Source organism: Nematostella vectensis, chromosome 10 (genome assembly GCF_932526225.1).
Source record: "Nematostella vectensis chromosome 10, jaNemVect1.1, whole genome shotgun sequence".
Taxonomy (NCBI): Eukaryota; Metazoa; Cnidaria; class Anthozoa; order Actiniaria; family Edwardsiidae; genus Nematostella; species Nematostella vectensis.
The window spans coordinates 8,275,101-8,295,265 of NC_064043.1; the positions used below are offsets into that span (position 1 = coordinate 8,275,101).

Consider the following 20,165-nt stretch of genomic DNA (forward strand, 5'->3'; position numbering starts at 1 on the left):
ATTTTAGAGCCGAAACACTTTGCAAGACCACATTTGTTACCAAACCACATGCAGTGTAATCTACTTCAATATTTCACAAAAACTAATTTAATCTTCTTTTGCGTCTCGCCGGCATGCGATATTTAACAAGGTTTCGAGCGTATTAGCACTGACGGCTACTTAATTTACATCTTATCTACAATCGCCTCTTTTTTGTCCTTTTTACTGTTGCACAAAGTCAACCTTTTTCCTACAAATCTCAATAAGTCAATTTCTACGTTTACAAAAGAGACGAGCTATGAATTACTCAAATTAACGACAAAATGCACCCAAATATTCGGCGTTATTGGCATGATATACTGCGTATTGATTTCAAACCGGAACAAACAGTGTACACCCCCACTGACGAATCCAAGTGTCTAATAATCTTCTATCAGGATAATTAACTTTTAAAAGGTTTTTACGACAATCTATCCATCAAATAGCTGCTGCCTTATTTTGTGAGTTTTTTTGCCTATTCGGGCTCCCTATGTTTTTAAGAATATGGTCAGCGGTAACTCGAATGCTAATCACTATAGCAACAAAAAGGTTCAACAGAGAGAAGGAAAGATGGCGCACAAATACGACTTGCTTCTTGTAAAAACTCAAAAAGACGACAAGAAACGGCTCCAACCATGGTAAGATGACCATAGAATTTTACATTCATCTTTTAATTCTACATTAAGTAGATTTCTGTTGCTGAAATTGTTAATTCAAGCGGAAATACGAGGATTTTTTGCAAAGTCTCGTACAATAGCAAACCTCTTAAAAAGTTGAAGTTTAGGCGACGAAAGCGTAGCTGTTAGTTATTATTGGAAAATCACTTGGAAAATCCTTCGTCCGGACGTGGCTTTAGTTACATTAATGTATCAATGGTCTTATAGTAATTTAAATTCCATAAAAAAACATGACAAAAAGATCGTACAAAACGGTGGTCTTTGGGTGAAATAGTGAAATTTTTTTGTCATATAACTTACTTAAGTACATTCTTAAATAATTTTTAAGGTATAAAGAGCGTTTACAGACCAAGTACATCCAGCCTCGGTGTAAGAGAGGCAAGTCGGATACTCTTGTAGGCTCACAATGGACATTTCTAGAGAGAGGATCGGATGACTTTAGAGATGGTTTACCTCCAGAAGCTTTTTACAACTATGTCAAACGGGTAAGAGGCCACTGCAACAAAACCACAAGATGCAGGCACGTAGTTAGGTGTGTGTGTGGGGGGTGCCTACACATGCTTGAGTACGCAAGCATCGTTTTTGCAGGCCTGCCACGCTACCTCTCCGATTCATTGAAAAGAGTCCAGAAACTCGCCCTCGCCATTATCTATCTAGGAATGAATTACAACGATGCTCTAATAAGGGCAAACCTAGGCACCCTTGAAGATCGTCGGACTGATGCCTGCTGCAGGTTTATCTCTCGATGCCACAAAATCCAGTATACCGGCTTGTGCAAGACTGCATAAAGACTACAACCCATAGCTACTAATTAAGAATTCCCTTAACTATCGCTCTCACATCAAACACTTTGTGACCAATAGATTTGGGGAATTCGTCACAAACAAACGCTGGCTCTGACAATCAACCACCCCCACGACAACTGTGACTACCCCCCCCCCCCCCCCCCCGAAGCAAATCCTGGGTACACATCTGGTCTATCTGGGCGTCTTTGTTTATTTGGTTAACCACATTTTAGCTGTGTTGATGTTAAAAGCAGCACTTCATCCTCATACTTTAATGGTGATCAAATTTGGCCATTCTTAACACAAAATGTGGCCCTTGTATTGTTATGGGTGAACCTCAGAACATCCTAAAACCATTTGTTAAGAGAACATGGTTGCCCTGAGTGTGTTGGCTTGTTCTTCACTTCTTCAAAATACTCAATACATCCTTGTCTCTGTAGAATGACCTTGGGTTTGGTCCAACTTTGACTGGGTCAGAACAGTCTTATGACGGTAAACAGGAAATGAAAAAATTCACAAAAACAGAGGCAGTCTATTCCAAGTAAGTCATGTTAAGTTGTTATAATGCCCTTTACCAACCACCTAGCATTACTCAAGAAGGGCCATAGCTAATATATACGGTGTAAGTGCTTTGTGTAGAAAATCAATAAATATGTCTTTAAAAAATCAGTAGATTAAAAAAAAAATCAGTGGATTCAGAATTTCATAATAAAAAGGATATCATAGGTAGCTTTTCCCCAAAACTAACAGCTTATTTCTTTCCCAGAGCTCTCCCCCTTCAGCAACAGCGTAGAGAGCATGTGGAGGACATAGAATTCAACCTGACACAGCACCCGCTTGCACTGTTCCCTCATTTAGAGGAGTCCCTACCTCCAGATGTCTTTGAGGACGTGGTGGGAGTGCTAGATCCAGAGATGAACATTGACAGTGATGCAGAAGATGACACATTTGAGGATACGACCGAAGATAGTGAAGAGGATGCCAAGCCAGCGTCTGTGCGAGGCAGTCAGTCCGCAAAGAGTATGGACTCCAAACAAAGCAGTGAGAGTAGACAGAGCAAGAGGCCGACTTACAAATGGTTACCCAAGCATGACGAGAATCAGAAAGAAGAGAGAGCAAGAGCTAGCAGGAAGAAACCAGACTCCCCTACAACGGTAAGGTTATGAAAAACTTGGTGGTACATTTTTAGGGCGTTTGAGGACATATAGGGGTGAAGGGCTAAAAATCCCATAGCATAGATACATCCTTTAGTATCTGGGTCCAACGATGTTTGCATTTATGATAGTGCGACTTGGTGGTACATTTTTAGGGCATTTGAGGAGATATAGGGGTGAAGGGCTAAAAATCCCATAGCATAGATACATCCTTTGGTATCTGGGTCCAACGATGTTTGCATTTATGATAGTGCGACTTGGTGGTACATTTTTAGGGCATTTGAGGAGATATAGGGGTGAAGGGCTAAAAATCCCATAGCATAGATACATCCTTTAGTATCTGGGTCCAATGATGTTTGCATTTATGATAGTGCGACTTGGTGGTACATTTTTAGGGCATTTGAGGAGATATAGGGGTGAAGGGCTAAAAATCCCATAGCATAGATACATCCTTTAGTATCTGGGTCCAACGATGTTTGCATTTATGATAGTGCGACTTGGTGGTACATTTTTAGGGCATTTGAGAAGATATAGGGGTGAAGGGCTAAAAATCCCATAGCATAGATACATCCTTTAGTATCTGGGTCCAATGATGTTTGCATTTATGATAGTGCGACTTGGTGGTACATTTTTAGGGCATTTGAGGAGATATAGGGGTGAAGGGCTAAAAATCCCATAGCATAGATACATCCTTTAGTATCTGGGTCCAACGATGTTTGCATTTATGATAGTGCGACTTGGTGGTACATTTTTAGGGCATTTGAGGAGATATAGGGGTGAAGGGCTAAAAATCCCATAGCATAGATACATCCTTTAGTATATGGGTCCAATGATGTTTGCATTTATGATAGTGCGACTTGGTGGTACATTTTTAGGGCATTTGAGGAGATATAGGGGTGAAGGGCTAAAAATCCCATAGCATAGATACATCCTTTAGTATCTGGGTCCAACGATGTTTGCATTTATGATAGTGCGACTTGGTGGTACATTTTTAGGGCATTTGAGGAGATATAGGGGTGAAGGGCTAAAAATCCCATAGCATAGATACATCCTTTAGTATCTGGGTCCAACGATGTTTGCATTCATGATAGTGGAACTTGGTGGTACATTTTTAGGGCATTTGAGGAGATATAGGGGTGAAGGGCTAAAAATCCCATAGCATAGATACATCCTTTAGTATCTGGGTCCAACGATGTTTGCATTTATGATAGTGCGACTTGGTGGTACATTTTTAGGGCATTTGAGGAGATATAGGGGTAAAGGGCTAAAAATCCCATAGCATAGATACATCCTTTAGTATCTGGGTCCAACGATGTTTGCATTTATGATAGTGCGACTTGGTGGTACATTTTTAGGGCATTTGAGGAGATATAGGGGTGAAGGGCTAAAAATCCCATAGCATAGATACATCCTTTGGTATCTGGGTCCAACGATGTTTGCATTTATGATAGTGCGACTTGGTGGTACATTTTTAGGGCATTTGAGGAAATATAGGAGTGAAAGGGTTAAAAATTATTGCATGTTTTCTATTAGAGCTGTAGTGTCATGAGTCACTGCAAGTTTAGTACATGAGTTTACACACACAGTAATAAATAATTGTCATAAATATGTGGCATGAGGTATCTTCAGAATCAGCAATATGTACATATTGACATGGACTAATTGATTTACTGTAAAGAAAGAGATTTTGAGTGTGCTTTGAGTTGTTTATTGGATTTACTCTTATCCTGCACTCTGATATTAATCTATTTCTGTAGGATACAAGAATTGAGGATGTAACAAGGGAATTCTGTAGTTGGGTTGCAGGGCTGGTGAGTTGTTTTTTCTTAATTTTTTTGTCTCCTTTTTCATTTCCATTGTATACATTATTTTTGTTAAATTTGTATTTTTTATTCATTGTGACTCTTTATCAGGGAGGAGAAAGCAATAACATAGAAGAATCAACTGTCATGTCACTATTTGCAAGCGGTTATGAAACCAAGGTTTGTATCGCACATTATGATATATTTTCCTTTACCTTTCTGCTAGAGGTTTAATCATTTCCTGAGAGTCCGTTTTTTTTCTCCTACAGCCAGCTTTGTCAGTGCCCATTCACGTAGTGGAACTAACTAACGTCCCACCAGAGCTTAGAATGAACACTGGTTCACCCAGCAAACCTAGTGATACTCGGATTGCAGACACCACAACCACCAAGGTATGAGAATAGAAAAAGAATAGAAGAAAAATGAAGAATAGAAAAAGCGCGCCTTCGTTTATCCCGCGTTCCCATTCCGGAATGGAATGAAGGCCATTCCACCCATTCTGCTACCTGTAGCAGAATGACTCGGAATGCCATTTTAAACATTCTCTACCAACCATTCCCATTCCAGAGTAATAGGAAAAAAAACGCGCCCTAAGCAAGACTATACATCAAATATTTCCCAAAACGCGCCCTAACACTACACATAAAATATTTCCCAAAATGATATAAATATTACAACCAAACCAGACCAACATTGTCACTCTAGTCTTCAAGGCAGGAGTCCAACCATAGTGTGAAGAGCTGTACACTATCTGACTAGTGGGACATATTGTTTTCAGCCATTTCCTGGGTACCAGCCAAGTTGGGTAAAAGTCAAGTATGGCGCTTGGTACCTCAACCCAAAAACATGGAAGGCGCGACCTGATCAGGAGCAGTTACTCGACCCTAAGGAACAACAGGACAAGACCCTGTCTGAAGCAAAGGTCAAGAGCCAGAAGTTGGTGAGTATTACAGTGACACCAAGAATTATAGCAACATCAAAACCTTGCTGACCTCTTGGTTGACCGCGGTATATCATACCCATCACTAAACGTACACAAGATGACATGTAAGACATTGATCAATACAATTAATATTCACTTTTTTTCCTTTTTTGGTATAACAAAGAGCATAGAAAAATAGAAAACTTTAGTTTCATTATTTCTACAACATCAGGAAAAGGGCAAGGAAATGGAAGAAGAATGAACTCTTCATTTCTTCAAAACTCTTTTTGGGCGTAAACTCGAACATGAATGATTAACACATGAATAATAAAGAAACCTTTAAACAAATGATTTACATATTATTATATTATTATAAAATGTTATTAATAACTAAATACTACAATTCCACAGGACGCGGTCCTTGCAACGATGCACGGAGCCAAACTGCTAAAAGACTTCGTAGACCGCAAAAACACGCGCGTACCTGAGTTTCTAAAAGTAGTGGAGCAACGCAGTCAGCAGCAGCAGCAACAAAACCGAGACCAAGAGCCACTATACAGTAAAACGCCAGACACAATGGAGAGACGGAGGTCGCGGGGAATGACATCCGAGAGGAGCTAACACCCAGCACCCCTTATAGACCACGCCCTGTATAGAGACGATGTCACCCTGCCATACGTTTCTTTAAAAAAAGGGGGTTTGCAAACGTTCCTGTGGTCTTGTAACGATAATCAACTTAATCAAGCATTACGCGAGTTCTAAATAGATATTTGATCAAACGGATAAAAGAACTTATTTGAGCCGCTATTTGTATATACTGTAATATAGTAATGAAAATAATAAATATTTTTAATATTAAAGAAAATTTTTTTCTTGCCATCATATTTTGTAAGTGCCAGTTCAAGCGTGATCGTTATCTTAAACTACCTTATTCTTCATTATTTTCGCGCACCTTATATTCGCGAATTTTTTCTCGGCACATTTCGCGATCACGGAGAGTTCATTTGACTTTTTTCGTTTTTGTTTTTTAAATTGACGTTAACCGACCGTTGAGACAAAAGAGCAATATAAATGAAACATTAGACATCACACAAATTCTACTGTTTGCTGTTTGGAGTTGTGTTCAGACGCCCCTATCCGAATGGCATTTGCCTCAGCAAGGAATAAATGGTAAAACCATCAGGTGGTACTGGTCTCGCACTAAGCCGGTCCCATTGAAGCGACCCAGGTGATGACATTATTTGCATACTAGAAAACCCAAACAAAATCAAGACACAACGCTAAAATCAAATAAGGTCAGTCAAAGATGTGATCGCCTTGAGACAGGATAATGTCGTACACACGTCGTTTTTCGACTGCCTTTCCTCGTGGATGCTTGATACGTTTTTATGCAACACTTGCCGCACCCCAGTCTTATGTTAAACCTTTTGATGCATTACCTGGTCCGAGCCAGTATCTAACGATTCGTTCTTCCTTGAGGGTGCTGTGGCAATCGCGGAAACGACCCTTAGGCAAAGAGCTCCTTAGTCAACAGTTCTCTGATGTTGGTAAATACGGACGGATCTATAAGCGGAAGTTTCCAACAGTTAATATTGTTGACATCGCCGATCCAAGCGCCGCACGAGAAGTGTTGGGCATCGAGACCTTGGGACCTAAATTCGACAGCCCTGTTCTCGAATACTGCAAAGCGAAAGGCAATGCTTGGAAAAGCTCGTTCTTCGCCAACGGTCCAGACTGGGACAAATACCGCGAGTCTATCAAGAGCCAAGTTACGAGACCACGAGAACTCGCCGAGTATATCCCGACATTTAACCAAATAAGCGACGAACTTCTCGAGCGTTTGAATTCTCTTCGTACTCCAAAAGGTAGGAACTATGAGTATGAGGTTGTTAATCTTGAAGAGGAGCTAATAAAGTGGTCGTTCGAGACAGCGACGTACGCCATGTTTAACCAGAGGTTCGGGTACATGGAGAAGAGAGGTCACACGGATGCACAAGTTTTTATTAGTTCACTGCGAGGCTTTTGGGAAGCTTTAATGCCTTTGACACTTTTACCTCCATGGGTCTTTAAACTGTATAAATCCCAGTCATACTGGAAACTCCTTCACAGCTTCGATACTATGTACCGCTGTGGTGATCTTTTTATTGGAAAAAAACTACACGAGTTGAAGCGTCAGGGAAACAGTAAAGCGCGCGACCACTCGGACCTATTCGGCTTACTCTTGGCCAGCGGTGAACTGATAGAAGATGACCTTGTAGCGAGTGTGGTGGAGTTTCTCTTCACTGGCGTTGATGCTGTGTCGAATACGATGCTGTGGGCACTTTACATGATGGGGGAAAACCCAGACAAGCAGTATAAACTACACCACGAGGTCACATCTGTCCTGGGACCAGACGAAGCACTGTCCGATGCCGCCCTCAAACGGATGCCGTACCTTAGGGCGTGGTTGAACGAGACGCTGCGTTTATACCCCGCATTTCCCACCCTTACACGTAAACTACCCCGTGATCTAGGTCTTCTAGGGTACACTGTACCTTCCGGTAGCACTGTCAGGATCTTGTCCTACTTCATGGGCCGAGATGAGACGGTCTTCTCAGATGCGTATCAGTTTAAACCTGAGCGATGGATTCGGAACGATTTCAGCTCCGGCCCTCGAGACATCCTCGAAGTAGCATCGGCGCCTTTCGGTTTAGGCTCGGTAATGTGCGAGGCACGACGCATCGCCGAGCTGGAGTTGAGCCTACTGATCGCTAAGACTGTACAGCGGTTTATTGTGACGTATCCTCATCATGAAAAGATTGAGCCCTGTGCGAGAGGGGTGACGTCACCGGACAGGCCAGTCCGGCTCAAATTGTTGGACAGACCGTGTAAATAAATGTTCATCCGATATTAACAGCCGATATAGGAAAAATATAATGCAAAGAGAATATAAAATATAGAACAGGGGCTCATTCCATTTCGACCATATTCTCTTGCGAAAATGTTTTATAGATTTAGTAAGAAGAGCTTACGGACAAGTGAAACATGAGGATTTACAAAGAGTAATTTGAGAAGTCTATATACTAGGAATTTTTAGTTAAGTAGCGCAATTAGCTGCTTTGTTAGCATAAAAACACTGTCTATTCGCAACAGATCGGTTTTCGCAACACCCTGGGTTTCATAGGTTTTCCGTACCGCCGAAAACCGAAAAGCACAACGATAGAATGCCGAGGGAAGGGCTGGGACGGCCTTTCCGCTCGTCCAATTATCTAGACTTTCTCCCAAAGGGTATTGTCGTGAAACTTATAAAGAAAAATATATTTAGAATTTTAAGAAACTGTGACTGATCAATAGGCTTTATTGTTTGTTATGTACAGTTTCTCTTTGATTCGTTTTACGAAAATCACTCACAAGCTTGGTCATTTGCAAAGCATAGAAATATTATGGGCTGTATCATGATCACACGCTTAAGTGCTTCGCCTAAGAATAGACAGGTGAACCGGAAGTGGCTTCACTGACCGGAAATATGCGTGCTTGTCTAGTTATGCCATATAAAATGTTTCTTGTCAAAATAAGTAAGCGCCACTTGTGTTTACATCTTATCGTCAGCAAACTCAGACAAAGTGATGGTGTAAAGCTTTGGTGGATACAAGGGAGCTTAAAGCGGAATTCGCACTAGTTTACTTCCGGCGGGCCGAAGAAAATCTCAACCAGCATAAGGGATGGTCGAGCAAATGTGACTTATGAACTCCTGGGGTTTCATTCTCTAAAAAAATTCTCATTATTAAAGAGAGCACTACTTATTAACAAAAAAAAAAACAGCAATAGCTTACAAACTGAGAACGAAGAGATACGTAAATCGACGAGATATGTAAATCGACGGTATCTAGCCCGAGGTGCACGATCTATGGACGGCGCCATTCTGGATGGGGCGCAGGCCTGGTTGATTGTTAAAAGTACCATTACAACAAGGTTTAGTCAATCTGGATTGAGATCCGGATTGAGGTCAAGATAACTGGAAAGCTGATCGTCCTCGGGCCACAGAGACGCCTCGAACATTGGGTCCATGGTGGACTCGGCCAGAAGCATGTTGAGTACCTGCTCGTCGGCGTCATTCAGTTCGTAGTTGAGGGCTGACCACGGGGGCTGCTGCTGCTGACTTGTACGCGAAGAAGGGCCCTCAACGCTCGACGCTGCTCAAGGGGAGAAAAAGAGAACATTTACATGGTCAACCCCGATAACCAGAACTAAAATCAATTTCTTAGACCTGCTTCATCCATTTCCCACCGTAGTTCGAACCTTTGATAACTTGGACTCCCTCTAACTTGATGAATTGAATTCTGTTTTCCTTTCAGTTTTAAGAGACACATATTTTCTACAGTCGTTTTATTCTCTTTTCAGTTTGAGTTCTTACACGGTTAAATTATTTCTTTAATTGCCTCATTCTCGATACATTGACCCGCTATAATCATATAGCTGCACATTTTAACCGAAGAACCAGATAAGTAAAGGACTAGCTCCGATTTCCCGTTGATGTTCGAATTATAATAAACATATCAATCAGTGGCTGTCGTTTTTCTAGAGCGATAAAAAGGCGAAAAAGGATTAAACTCCCAAATATGGTAGATTGACTGATAAATAATTGATGTCGAAATTTTCTATGACTTTGTTATTCATTTCAAAATTTTCAAAACCCAGACAATATTGCAATAGCTTACCAGAAGCTGACGTGCTCGGTTGGTCGGTGAGAGCAGAACGTAAAGTAAGAGCGGGAGCACCGCTGGACTGTCGACTTCCTAATTGCGGGCGCGCCATGTCACATGACGGGTCACGTGACTCGCCTTCCTGTGCTTTGTCGTGAAGCATGAAAAGTTGCTCTTGTTGCTGTAGCAACAGCACTTGCTTTCGCTGGTCCTGGAACACGAGAATGCAAATGACACACGGTCCAAAATCACGAACCAAAATCATTAGGTTTAGTATAAAGTAAAACGAAAAATGTGAGAGTGAGTCTAGGATATGTCAGTCCTTTTTATTACCACTAACCCTTCTAATCCACAACCAAGCGATAGTCTACCCGGACATCTTTATCGGTAATACGACCGATTTAAAATTCTGTAAAGATCAAGGTGTAAAAACCCAGAACAATAAGGAAAGTCACACCCCAATGAAAACATGAAGTTTTGCCCGCCCCTGTAGAAGTCTAGCGATCCAGTAATGACTACCCAGCGAGATTTCAAGGATTGCCCAAAATGTATCACTGACCTCGTGCATCTGCAGGAGATGCTGCTGCTGAATGAGTAGCGGGCTGTGCATGTACTGCTCCTCCTGCAGCTTGTTCTCCTTAGAGTTCCCGCTTGCTCCTGAATGAGACTGGGACGTGCTGGCCAAAGGCTGCTCGGGTGTCAGAAACATTGCCTCTAGCTCTTGCGATGAAAAATTAGAAAAATAGTCCTTTTTATCTTTGTGTTTCCCCGAATTGCTGACGGGCCCTTCGGGTGGCTGAAACTGATGTGGCGTCGAGCATGACGCCTGGTTTAGTGAACCCATTGGAGTTAAATGTCTAGGCCCAAAGCCGTTAGAAATGTTTGTTGCACTCCAAGAGACCCTTTGGTTTTGACTACCTGGAATTTCAGCGATTTGCATTGGATTATTCAAAGAGTTTTCCCCGACCTGTCTATTAAAGACGGGGTTTTCCCTTAGCGTGTGTTGCGTTATCTGTTGACCAACCTCACCCAGGGAAAAGCCCTGAGGGGCGGGATTTCCCCCGTAGTTCAAGTTACTATTGATCGCCGCACTGAACTGGCTTGTTGCCTGTTGCATGCTTGGCGCAAGTGACGCCCCTGGGCTCTGGGCCTGTCTCAGTAGGTTAAGTAGAGTTTGGGCAACTTGCGGTTGAGAGCCAAGGCCCGATAGGAGCATCTGCATGGCTTCAGGGTTCTGTGACGAGATGGTCAACAGGTTTTGGATGTTCTGCAGAGTGTTGTTTTGTTGTGGTGCGGGAAGTATCGGGCTGTTCAGAGGTATGGGATTGACCTGTTGCGTTGGAGACGAGAGCGGTGACATCATATTAACTTGGCTTGTGTCTGTTGAAGATAGCTGGATGCCTTGCATAAACAGCTGTTGTTGTTGTTGTTGTTGTTGTTGTTGTTGATGGTGCTGCTGCTGTGGTTGTTGCTGCTGTTGAAGTTGTTGTAACTGTTGACGTTGTTGCATCTGTTGTTGCTGCTGCTGTCTTTGAAACTGCTGTTGTCGTTGTTGTTGTTGCTGTAGATGGCGCTGTTGTCGCTCTCGCAGTTGCCGTCGTTGTTGTAGCCGCTGCTGCTGTTGTTGTTGTTGTTGTCCTTGCTGTTGTTGGTGTCGATCCAGCCGTTGTTGCTGTTGCTGCCTATGTTGCTGCAAGTGTTGTTGTTGTTGCCTTTGTGCAGCCTTCTCTCTGCGATCATACCGTTCTCTGTTGTCTTGATGCCATTGTTCCGTGTAGCCTTGCTGCAAGGGTTGAGTAGTTTGGTACCGCTGGATCTGTTGTTCCACGTCGGACACACTACTTTTCTGAGCTTGCGACACTCTGAGGGTAAATTAACAACATTTAAACCCCATATTAGAGTAGATTGTGAGCCAGAGCATCACTTGGCAAGCAAAGAAGCCAAAAGAACGGAATCTTCCAAGTTTTAAAGCTTGCGTCAATGAAAAAAGTGATTCTGTATGCTTATTGCCGCATTGCTTTCTTTAAAAATAAACAACTGTAGTGAGTCGGACTATGTTTGGGGAACTTTTTGAAGTGGGGTATATGTTATGAAAAAATAATGAATGGATGTGATTCGTTTCGTATTCTATTCAATTTTCAAGCAACGCAAAACTTGGCCCGAATGTCATCTAAATAAAGTCAGTTGGTCTTGGATTGCATTGAATTTCGAAGAGTATCAAGCAGATTTACTTGGCTCCTGAAATTAATATCGCACCTGAAAAGGATTTTATAGACTACGGAACCACGGGTCATTCAAGTCCGGTTAGCGGACTTTAACATAAAGATATTTGCTCACTAGATTTCCGTCAATGGGCCATGCTGACTACTCGCAGCTGCAGAAACTCGCACAAACGCTCGTAAAAACTCACCCTCTATTGTTCGCAGTTTTGAGGACTCCAGGTGAAGACATTTCAGCAACAGGCTGCCGTCTGTCTTCATCGCCGGAAACAGTAGAAACAGACGCCCACTGCTCTTGGGGTGCCGTAGACACTGCACTTGGCGAGCATGACACTGCGCATGCGCTCGACGTAGGGGTTGTATCGGATAACTTTTGCCTCTTCTGAAAGAAGTGCTTCAAATGCCTCTGGTTGCGCTTCTCCATGATTTTCTTGCGGTCCGCAAGTTTTCGTACAAACTGCTTCTGAGTGGAGACTTGTTTTTCGTATTTTTCGGTGAGTTCCCGTGTCTTTTTGAGCTGAGTTTCGAAGAGTTCTTTATTTTTGGCGGGATCGAGAGTGAGTTGTGCCTGTAAGTTCAACAGCATCTGCTGCTGAATGTCCTGAAGCTGTTGGCGTTGTTTGACAATAGCTGTCTCTAAGAATGCGTGCTTTTTATAGAGTTGCTCGTGCAACTGGCGCTGAGCTTCGATAAAGCTCTCGAGTTCTTCAAAAGACATTGTCAAATCCTGGAAAAAATAAAAAAAATTAAAAAAATCGTTTTTACACGAGGTTCCGCTATAAGAGGGAAAGAGAGCCCCCGGGCTCGAATTTGCAATAATAATCACAACACTGCAACGCTAGCAGTCACAAAAAGTCTCCTGCAAAAAAAAATTTTTTAGCCTCAGTCGGCTGGAATTAACTATTTTTGCGGAGGTAACAAGACATATGTGTTAAGAGCTTAATAAATAAGTACTGTCCACTCATAATTTCGGTGCAAAATTCTAAATTTTGCTCTGTCCGTAAGTCTCTAGCGCATCTGTATAAATTATTATCGTGCTGTGATGAAAATGCGCACATGGCTAACATCGTCATGGTTAACATCGTTTTACAATGAAAAAAAAAACATTTTAGATGGACAAGTCTAGGAATGGCACTTTTTTTGGTTTAGAATATGAAATTTGAATTTATCTCCCAGAGCAATTGTCCTGACATGTTGACTCATTGACTGATTGATAACTGATTGTTCTTGAGCCCAGGAGTGGGAGGAGCTTTCCCTTTTAAAGCAGAACTTCGTGTTTATGTGCCGATAAACATTGGATGGTTGTGCCGGATTATGTAAATCTTTAAAAAGATGTACACATCAGGATACCTAAAAGATAGTTGTTACCGGCAGGATAGTTCAGTCGTTGCCCAAATGAATGCCGGGTAGTCAACGTGGATGCTAGCTAATGCATTTTAGGGGTCTGTCAAATCCTGCATTCTGATTGGCTGAGCTACTCATGGTCAATTAGTGATAGACGGTGAATAGCGAAATGCTCGAGAAAATGGCGGTTGAATCGCGATTTGCCGAAGTTAGCGACCAGTTTTTAACTTGTTTACAATAAGGAAGTCAAACAGAGTTTAAATAAAAGAAATGACTAAAGAAGAACTGAATCGCTGTCTCCAATTCAGCAACTTTGTCTAATTTTGCCCATCTAGTTGGCGAATTGTAAAACAATTAGACCTCTTGAACTATGATTTTGAGTAGACCATTCAGCCTTTGGCCCCATGGTCTATTGAATCATAGTCCAATCAGCCTTTGGCCCCATGGTCTATTGAATCATAGTCCAATCAGCCTTTGGCCCCATGGTCTATTGAATCATAGTCCAATCAGCCTTTGGCCCCATGGTCTATTGAATCATAGTCCAATCAGCCTTTGGCCCCATGGTCTATTGAATCATAGTCCAATCAGCCTCTCGGTCTATTAAAATGCCCCTAGCACCACATTCCAGTAACTTGTTTTTGATATTTACTTATTCCGTCTCAGAAATATTTTATTTATAATTAAACATATGATCATATTGAATAAGAAAAATAATGATATTGCTCTGGTAACAGGGTAAAACAAGGCCCTAAAATAATAGAAAATGTGCCCTTCAGGATTCCTGAATTAACGAGGAACGCCTGGCGCTTTCGAAAAGTGGGGTCACTTTTCGCTCAAGAGTGCGATATTATTTACATTTAAAAACCGGCAAAACCCCGCGAAAACCCGTCGTATGACAATAAAACTTGGTATGGTTTGTTTTCAAGTCCTAAACTACTGGTATATTGGTATAAACCAGAAAATTAGGAGTTTGATGCTACGGACACTTAATGCCGCCGTGATTAATGCCGTGACAGGCTAGAGTGCGGACGCGTTCTCCGCAGCTCAGTGTTTTTCTGCTTTTTTTTTTTTGCTTTCCTAAGCAACTGCGAGCTGCAGTTAGCTTATTTAATAGTATTAGTAAGTTTATATATATACAAAGTTAAATTATGGGAGATACTAAACAATCAAAAAAAGAACACGACGCTTTGAAAGCTAAGCTCAGTTACACAATCTTGTTAAGGAACACGAGGTCCTTCGAGCGAAGATGTCGGAAAAGCTTGACAGAGATCATTCGCCAACCAGTGATGATATGCAAAGCTTAAACATCACTTGCGACGGGCTTTTAGCGTGGAGGAAAGAGGTGGATGCAGCTTTAAACAGTTTTCAGGCCAAATTAGGGACATTGGTCGACAAAGTAGACTCTAAGGGCAAAGAAATAGATGGTGCCACCGCATACAGCTACCAATATAATCTCAAAATAACTGGAGTGCCCCAGATGTCGGACAAGGAGAATGCAGACCAAACGACGAGCTTGTGCCTTCACCTGTTCAGCAAAATTGGAGTCGAGATGGATGACTATGAGATAGACATCGCACATAGGATCCCTACACGAGTTCAACATGGCCGCCGAGGGCAGAAGAACAAGCCCATAATCTGCAAGTTTGTGAGGAGATCAGTACGGGAGAGGGTTCTGGCAGCAAGGAAAAACACTTCAGGTCTCAAATCGGAGGACTTTGGATTGCCCCCAGACGCAGTTCTTGGTCGTATATCAATACTCAGACACCTGCCGCCAAAACTACAGGAGCTCCTGGGCAAAGCCAAGGACTATCAAACTAAGCATGGCTTCAAGTTTTGCTGGGCCAAGAGCACGGCAGTCTTCCTCCGAAAAACCGAGAACTCGACGGTCCATCGGCTTGAATCTACAGAAGACTTAGATAATTTAAGTCTAAATGAACCAACTGTGGCCGAGGTCGAGGAGCAACAGCCATTACCTATAAATGACAGCTATGTAAAATGAAATTTCAGTTAAACCTTATGTCTGCTGAATTAGGTGCTCAAAATTTTCCTTTGCCAGTACTAACTACTGTAAAATTTCTTACTACTGTACATACCATTATGTGTTTATATCTAAATCGCCTCAATGCCTATGCGTGATAGAAACACTTTAAAAAGGAAATGAAGAGTACCTTACACGAACTCCCCTACTTTAGTTACCGGGGAGACTTTGCGTCTTTCCATGGCCGTTTCAATAATAGCCTTTTAAGTACAAAAAAATCTAAGCGAAATTTAGACAATCTACCGAGTCTCTATGACCTCGAGCTATTTAGTTTAAATGCCGATACAGACCAAAACATAAATAATTCCGATACCTCAACTTGTATACGAAGTAAATATTATTCACCCCATAGTTTCGAGAAAATGAAAAATAATTTAACTAAAGATGAATTAGATAATACATTTTCAGTTTTTCATAATAATGTCAGAAGCATAAGATCGAACCTAGAATATTTGGAAACTCAAATACTCCATGAACTTGACCACCATTTTGATGTTATTGGAATAACCGAAACTAAAATTACAAATTCTAATTCTAATGTTGATCTACCAAAAATTCCAGGCTATAACTTTGAATACGTTCCGACGCCTCTTTCGGCTGGGGGTGTCGGATTGTTCATTGACGAGTCGCTTAGCTATGTTGTCTTAGAAAAAAAAACTTGATCCGCATTCCAAGCATTGTGGATTGAAATAAGCGTCCCGGGAAGGAAGAGCATTGTGTGCGGTATCTTTTATCGACAGCATAACTCGCCTGAAGCATTTCAGTTATATTCTGACAGCGCGATTGAAACCTTTATTTCGTCTGGCAAAATGGTGTGTATTTTGGCAGATACCAATATCGATCTCCTCAAAAGTACTAGGTGTCAATATGCCCATAATTTTCTTTTGTCTCTCTTTAGCTGTTACCTCATTCCCACTATTGACAAGCCTACGCGAGTACACAAAAACTCCGCGACACTGATCGATAACATTTTTGTTAACTCTCCCGAACAGGTCACGTGTAGTGGGAATATTGTCACAGATGTTAGCGACCACTTCTCACAGTTCTGCTTCTTTTCATCGGCTAAGGCTAAACCAATAACCGAAAAGAGGAAAGTGCGCGATTTTCCAAATTTCTCAGAAGAGAAATTTACTTTTAATTCCCCTTACAAAGGGGATAAGAACCTCAATAAAGATAAAAAATAGGCTATATCACGCCTCTGGAAATACAAGTACATATAAATACTATCGTAATAAATTAAATGCTCTAATTCGATCTAGTAAAAAAGAATATTATTTTAGCTATTTTGAAAATAATATTTCAAATATGAAAAAAACTTGGGAGGGGATAAACTCCCTATTGCAACGGAGGACTAAATCATCTAAATACGTTAATGCCATTAATGACCTAAATAATAATAAAATAACTAAGGACCCCCTGCGCGTATCCAACATTTTAAACAATCATTTTGTTTCCGTAGGTCGCAGATTAGCCAACAAACTGCCCCCATCTCAACATAATTTTAGGAATTACCTTGCCACGTCAAATTCCCACCCGTCTTCGTTTTTGTTCCGATCAGTTACCGCCGCAGAGGTACAGCTTGAAATAATGTCAATCCCCAACCATAAGGCATGTGGACTTTACTCATGTCCTACCCAGCTTTTGAAATGTGTGAGTCATATCATTAGTCACCCTCTAGCTTTACTTCTTAATATGTCTGTTGCCCAGGGAACTTACCCTGATAAACTAAAGATGTCCAGTCTTCAAGGCAGATGATGAACTCGACCCAAACAATTACAGGCCCATATCACTTTTATCCAACCTTAACAGGATTTATGAAAAACTGGTATACACCAAAATGGTCTCCTTTATTGAGGATAATGGGTTGTTATACAAGGCTCAATATGGTTTTCGAAAGTCCCATTCAACACAACATGCAACATTAGACATAATTAACACGATTCAAAGAAACATGGACAACCGCTTTTACTCTTGTGGTATCTTCCTGGATTTGAAAAAAGCTTTCGATACGGTTGACAATGACATCCTTTTAGAAAAATTAAATTTTAATGGTTTCAGGGGTGTCATAAATGATTGGTTTTCCTCATACTTAACAAACAGACAACTGAAATAAAAAATTGCATATCTGAGAAATCCTCCATTACTTGCGGAGTTCCACAGAGCTCGATCCTTGGACCGCTATTGTTTCTGATTTACATGAATGACATGCAGTACTCCTCAGATAAACTAAATTTCTTTCTTTTTGCTGATGACACGAATATCCTGTATGCCGATAAAAGTGGCTAATCAATAGAAACTACTGTTAATAATGAGCTGTTTAAAGTCTATAATTGGCTTACGGCAAATAAATTAACGCTAAATATAAAGAAATCAAATTTCGTCATTTTCCATCCATACCAAAAAACTCTAGCTTGTCATCCTAAAATACTAATTTATGATAATGATAGAAAAAAAAAACTGTCAGTCTTGAGTGTAAAGAGTACGTCAAGTACCTTGGGGTACTAATTGATTAAAATCTCACCTTCAAATACCACATTGAGCATATTACAACAAAGATAAGCAGAACTGTGGGATTGATAGCTAAACTGCGACATTTTGTCCCAACCAAAACCCTACTTCATATCTACCAGTCCTTAATCTTGCCCCACATTTCGTACGTAGTGACCGTGTGGGGTCATGCCAGTAAGTGTTACTTGAACAAAATTCTATACTTACAAAAACGTGCTCTGCGCTTTATGGTTTTTGCTAAAAAAAGTGATCATGCGGTCCCCTTTTTCGCTAGAACTAATATTTTACCCATACAGTCGTTATATTTTGAACCGGTGTGCCATCTTATGTATGATATCCGAAATGGAACCGCCCCACCCAATATTCTAAACCTTTTCACGGATACCAAAAGCGTTCATTCTTACAATACACGATCATCAACCTCTATAATAAATTCTACATACAAAAATCTAGACTTGAAATCCAGCGAAATTGTTTTTCAAGAGTAGGCGCAAGGGTGTGGAATGAGCTGCCACAGTCATTGAGAGAGTCCTCCAAAAAACAGTTTAAAACAAAACTGCGTTCAGCCCTTGTTGATATCCTTATTAAATATGATGACTATATTGATGTCTGCCAAATTAGCACAGCTTTGAAAAATCACAATTTATTGGCATCATAAACTCACATACTTATGTTTGCTTTGTTTTTCCCCTTTTTTATCATCAGATAAATAATGCTGTTAATGCTCTTTTTTCTCTAAGACCAGAAGTGTTTATTTAAATTTTCATTTTTCTCCCAAAATTTTTCAAATTTTCAAATTTTCATAATATACTAGTTCTCACTTAACTTTGCTTATACAATTATATTTAATATTTATGTAAATAAGTAAGTGACTGATCCGTCTCGATTAGCTCGTCTATTTGCGGATCAGTCACACCTACTACAAATAACAATTTGATACAATAAAAAAAGTCTAAAAGTCTAAGTCTAGAAAGTCTAAGTATATTTTTACGCCTATTGGGGGATAATTATGTGATTTTCCTTAAATTAAGTGAACAGCAAGGCCATATACCAACTCCGTTAACCCAAAAAATGTGCTGTGTGTGCGTTTCAGTAGTTTAACAATGTGCAATTAAAATTTCAGCTGTGCGACTGCAAATTGGTCGCACACGTGCGCCTATAAAAATGACGAACTTTGGTTCCTGGAGGGCATAGAGGAGGTAACAAGAGCATGGAGGAGGCAAGAGATAACATACCAGTGAGGAACTCCAAGCCCGAGTTCTTCAATAGGAGATAACATACCAGTGAGGAGGTCGATTCGTTGTCCTCATCTTCGGTCACGGAACTTGTCTTGGTAGAGGCGGAGTCTTCATTTGTTATCGACACAGACTGTTGACTTTCAGACAACTCCGACCTTTCTTGAACCTCTGTAGACGACCAAATGCGACATATTCAACTACAAAATAATCTCTAATAACCCTCGAAATAACGACCACAAAGGCAAGAGACGAAGTAATACTATTGTCGTTCGCCCAAGCGAACTCGCATGGTAACACGTGATTGACGTGTCGCGTAGCTTAACTGATTTGTTCGCGTGTTGCGTGGCATGAGTTGCTCTGTCCGAGCCGAGTGTTACGCGACTTGCCTAAATCCGACGCGTGTTACGTGACTTCCGTATTAATACGCGTTGCGTGACTTACGTCATACGTGTCGCGCGATTATCCGTGCGTTGCGTGACTTACGTGATTTGTCCGTGTCGACGTAGGGCGTGACCTCTAGCGTTAGAGGCACCGATAGGTTGTGGCTATTATCGTTCGCCCAAGCGGTCATCAACATAAGGTTCGACTCTTGTGGATCCTTGAACGTGGCGGAGCCTGCTTGTGCCGGAGGAACGCCGAGATCGGTGGGCTGTTCAAAGGGCCTAGGAGGGACTTGTCTGTTTTTTAGGCCTTCAATGCCTTCTTCAGAACTTAAAGACAAATTAGCACGTTTCACATGGCTGCTCTACCTTCTCGGTTTCAGTAAAAACCCGCGTGG

The 20,165-nt window shown here is 41.2% G+C and overlaps 4 protein-coding genes across 4 annotated transcripts in view; 3 read left to right on the forward strand and 1 right to left on the reverse strand.

Annotated features, from left to right (window-relative positions):
* Window positions 1–389: 389 nt before the first annotated feature.
* LOC5506824 (protein FAM47E) lies at window positions 390–6,218 on the forward strand. Its single transcript, XM_001627470.3, has 9 exons — window positions 390–656; window positions 1,024–1,180; window positions 1,921–2,021; window positions 2,247–2,634; window positions 4,392–4,445; window positions 4,548–4,616; window positions 4,706–4,828; window positions 5,215–5,376; window positions 5,770–6,218. The coding sequence occupies exons 1-9, from the start codon at window positions 523–525 to the stop codon at window positions 5,977–5,979; spliced, it is 1,398 nt and encodes a 465-aa protein (XP_001627520.2). The 5' UTR covers window positions 390–522; the 3' UTR covers window positions 5,980–6,218.
* A 470-nt stretch (window positions 6,219–6,688) lies between these two features.
* LOC5506823 (sterol 26-hydroxylase, mitochondrial) lies at window positions 6,689–8,912 on the forward strand. Its single transcript, XM_001627469.3, has one exon. It carries the CDS (start codon window positions 6,689–6,691, stop codon window positions 8,231–8,233), a length of 1,545 nt encoding a protein of 514 aa, XP_001627519.2. The 3' UTR covers window positions 8,234–8,912.
* LOC5506840 (circadian locomoter output cycles protein kaput) overlaps window positions 8,678–20,165 on the reverse strand; it is a 32,777-nt gene continuing 21,289 nt past the window's right edge. The window contains exons 11-16 of the mRNA XM_032375280.2: window positions 19,871–20,097; window positions 19,431–19,555; window positions 12,451–12,986; window positions 10,600–11,902; window positions 10,056–10,251; window positions 8,678–9,530 (exon numbers count right to left, since the gene is read on the reverse strand). Of these exons, the coding sequence (XP_032231171.2) occupies window positions 9,316–9,530; window positions 10,056–10,251; window positions 10,600–11,902; window positions 12,451–12,986; window positions 19,431–19,555; window positions 19,871–20,097 (2,602 nt within the window). The 3' untranslated portion in view covers window positions 8,678–9,315. The remainder of the gene's footprint in view (window positions 9,531–10,055; window positions 10,252–10,599; window positions 11,903–12,450; window positions 12,987–19,430; window positions 19,556–19,870; window positions 20,098–20,165) is intronic.
* LOC116614368 lies at window positions 14,567–16,288 on the forward strand. Its single transcript, XM_032375294.2, has one exon. The coding sequence runs from the start codon at window positions 14,850–14,852 to the stop codon at window positions 15,600–15,602; it is 753 nt and encodes a 250-aa protein (XP_032231185.1). The 5' UTR covers window positions 14,567–14,849; the 3' UTR covers window positions 15,603–16,288.

Excerpts from the sequence above, each read along its gene's own strand:
- LOC5506823 (XM_001627469.3), top strand. The coding sequence starts at position 6,689 with ATGTCGTACACACGTCGTTTTTCGACTGCCTTTCCTCGTGGATGCTTG.
- LOC116614368 (XM_032375294.2), top strand. The coding sequence starts at position 14,850 with ATGTCGGAAAAGCTTGACAGAGATCATTCGCCAACCAGTGATGATATG.
- LOC5506824 (XM_001627470.3), top strand. The coding sequence starts at position 523 with ATGGTCAGCGGTAACTCGAATGCTAATCACTATAGCAACAAAAAGGTT. Across the intron at positions 2,022-2,246 it reads ACAGAGGCAGTCTATTCCAA|AGCTCTCCCCCTTCAGCAAC; the intron begins GTAAGTCATGTT and ends TTTCTTTCCCAG. Across the intron at positions 4,829-5,214 it reads CAGACACCACAACCACCAAG|CCATTTCCTGGGTACCAGCC; the intron begins GTATGAGAATAG and ends TATTGTTTTCAG.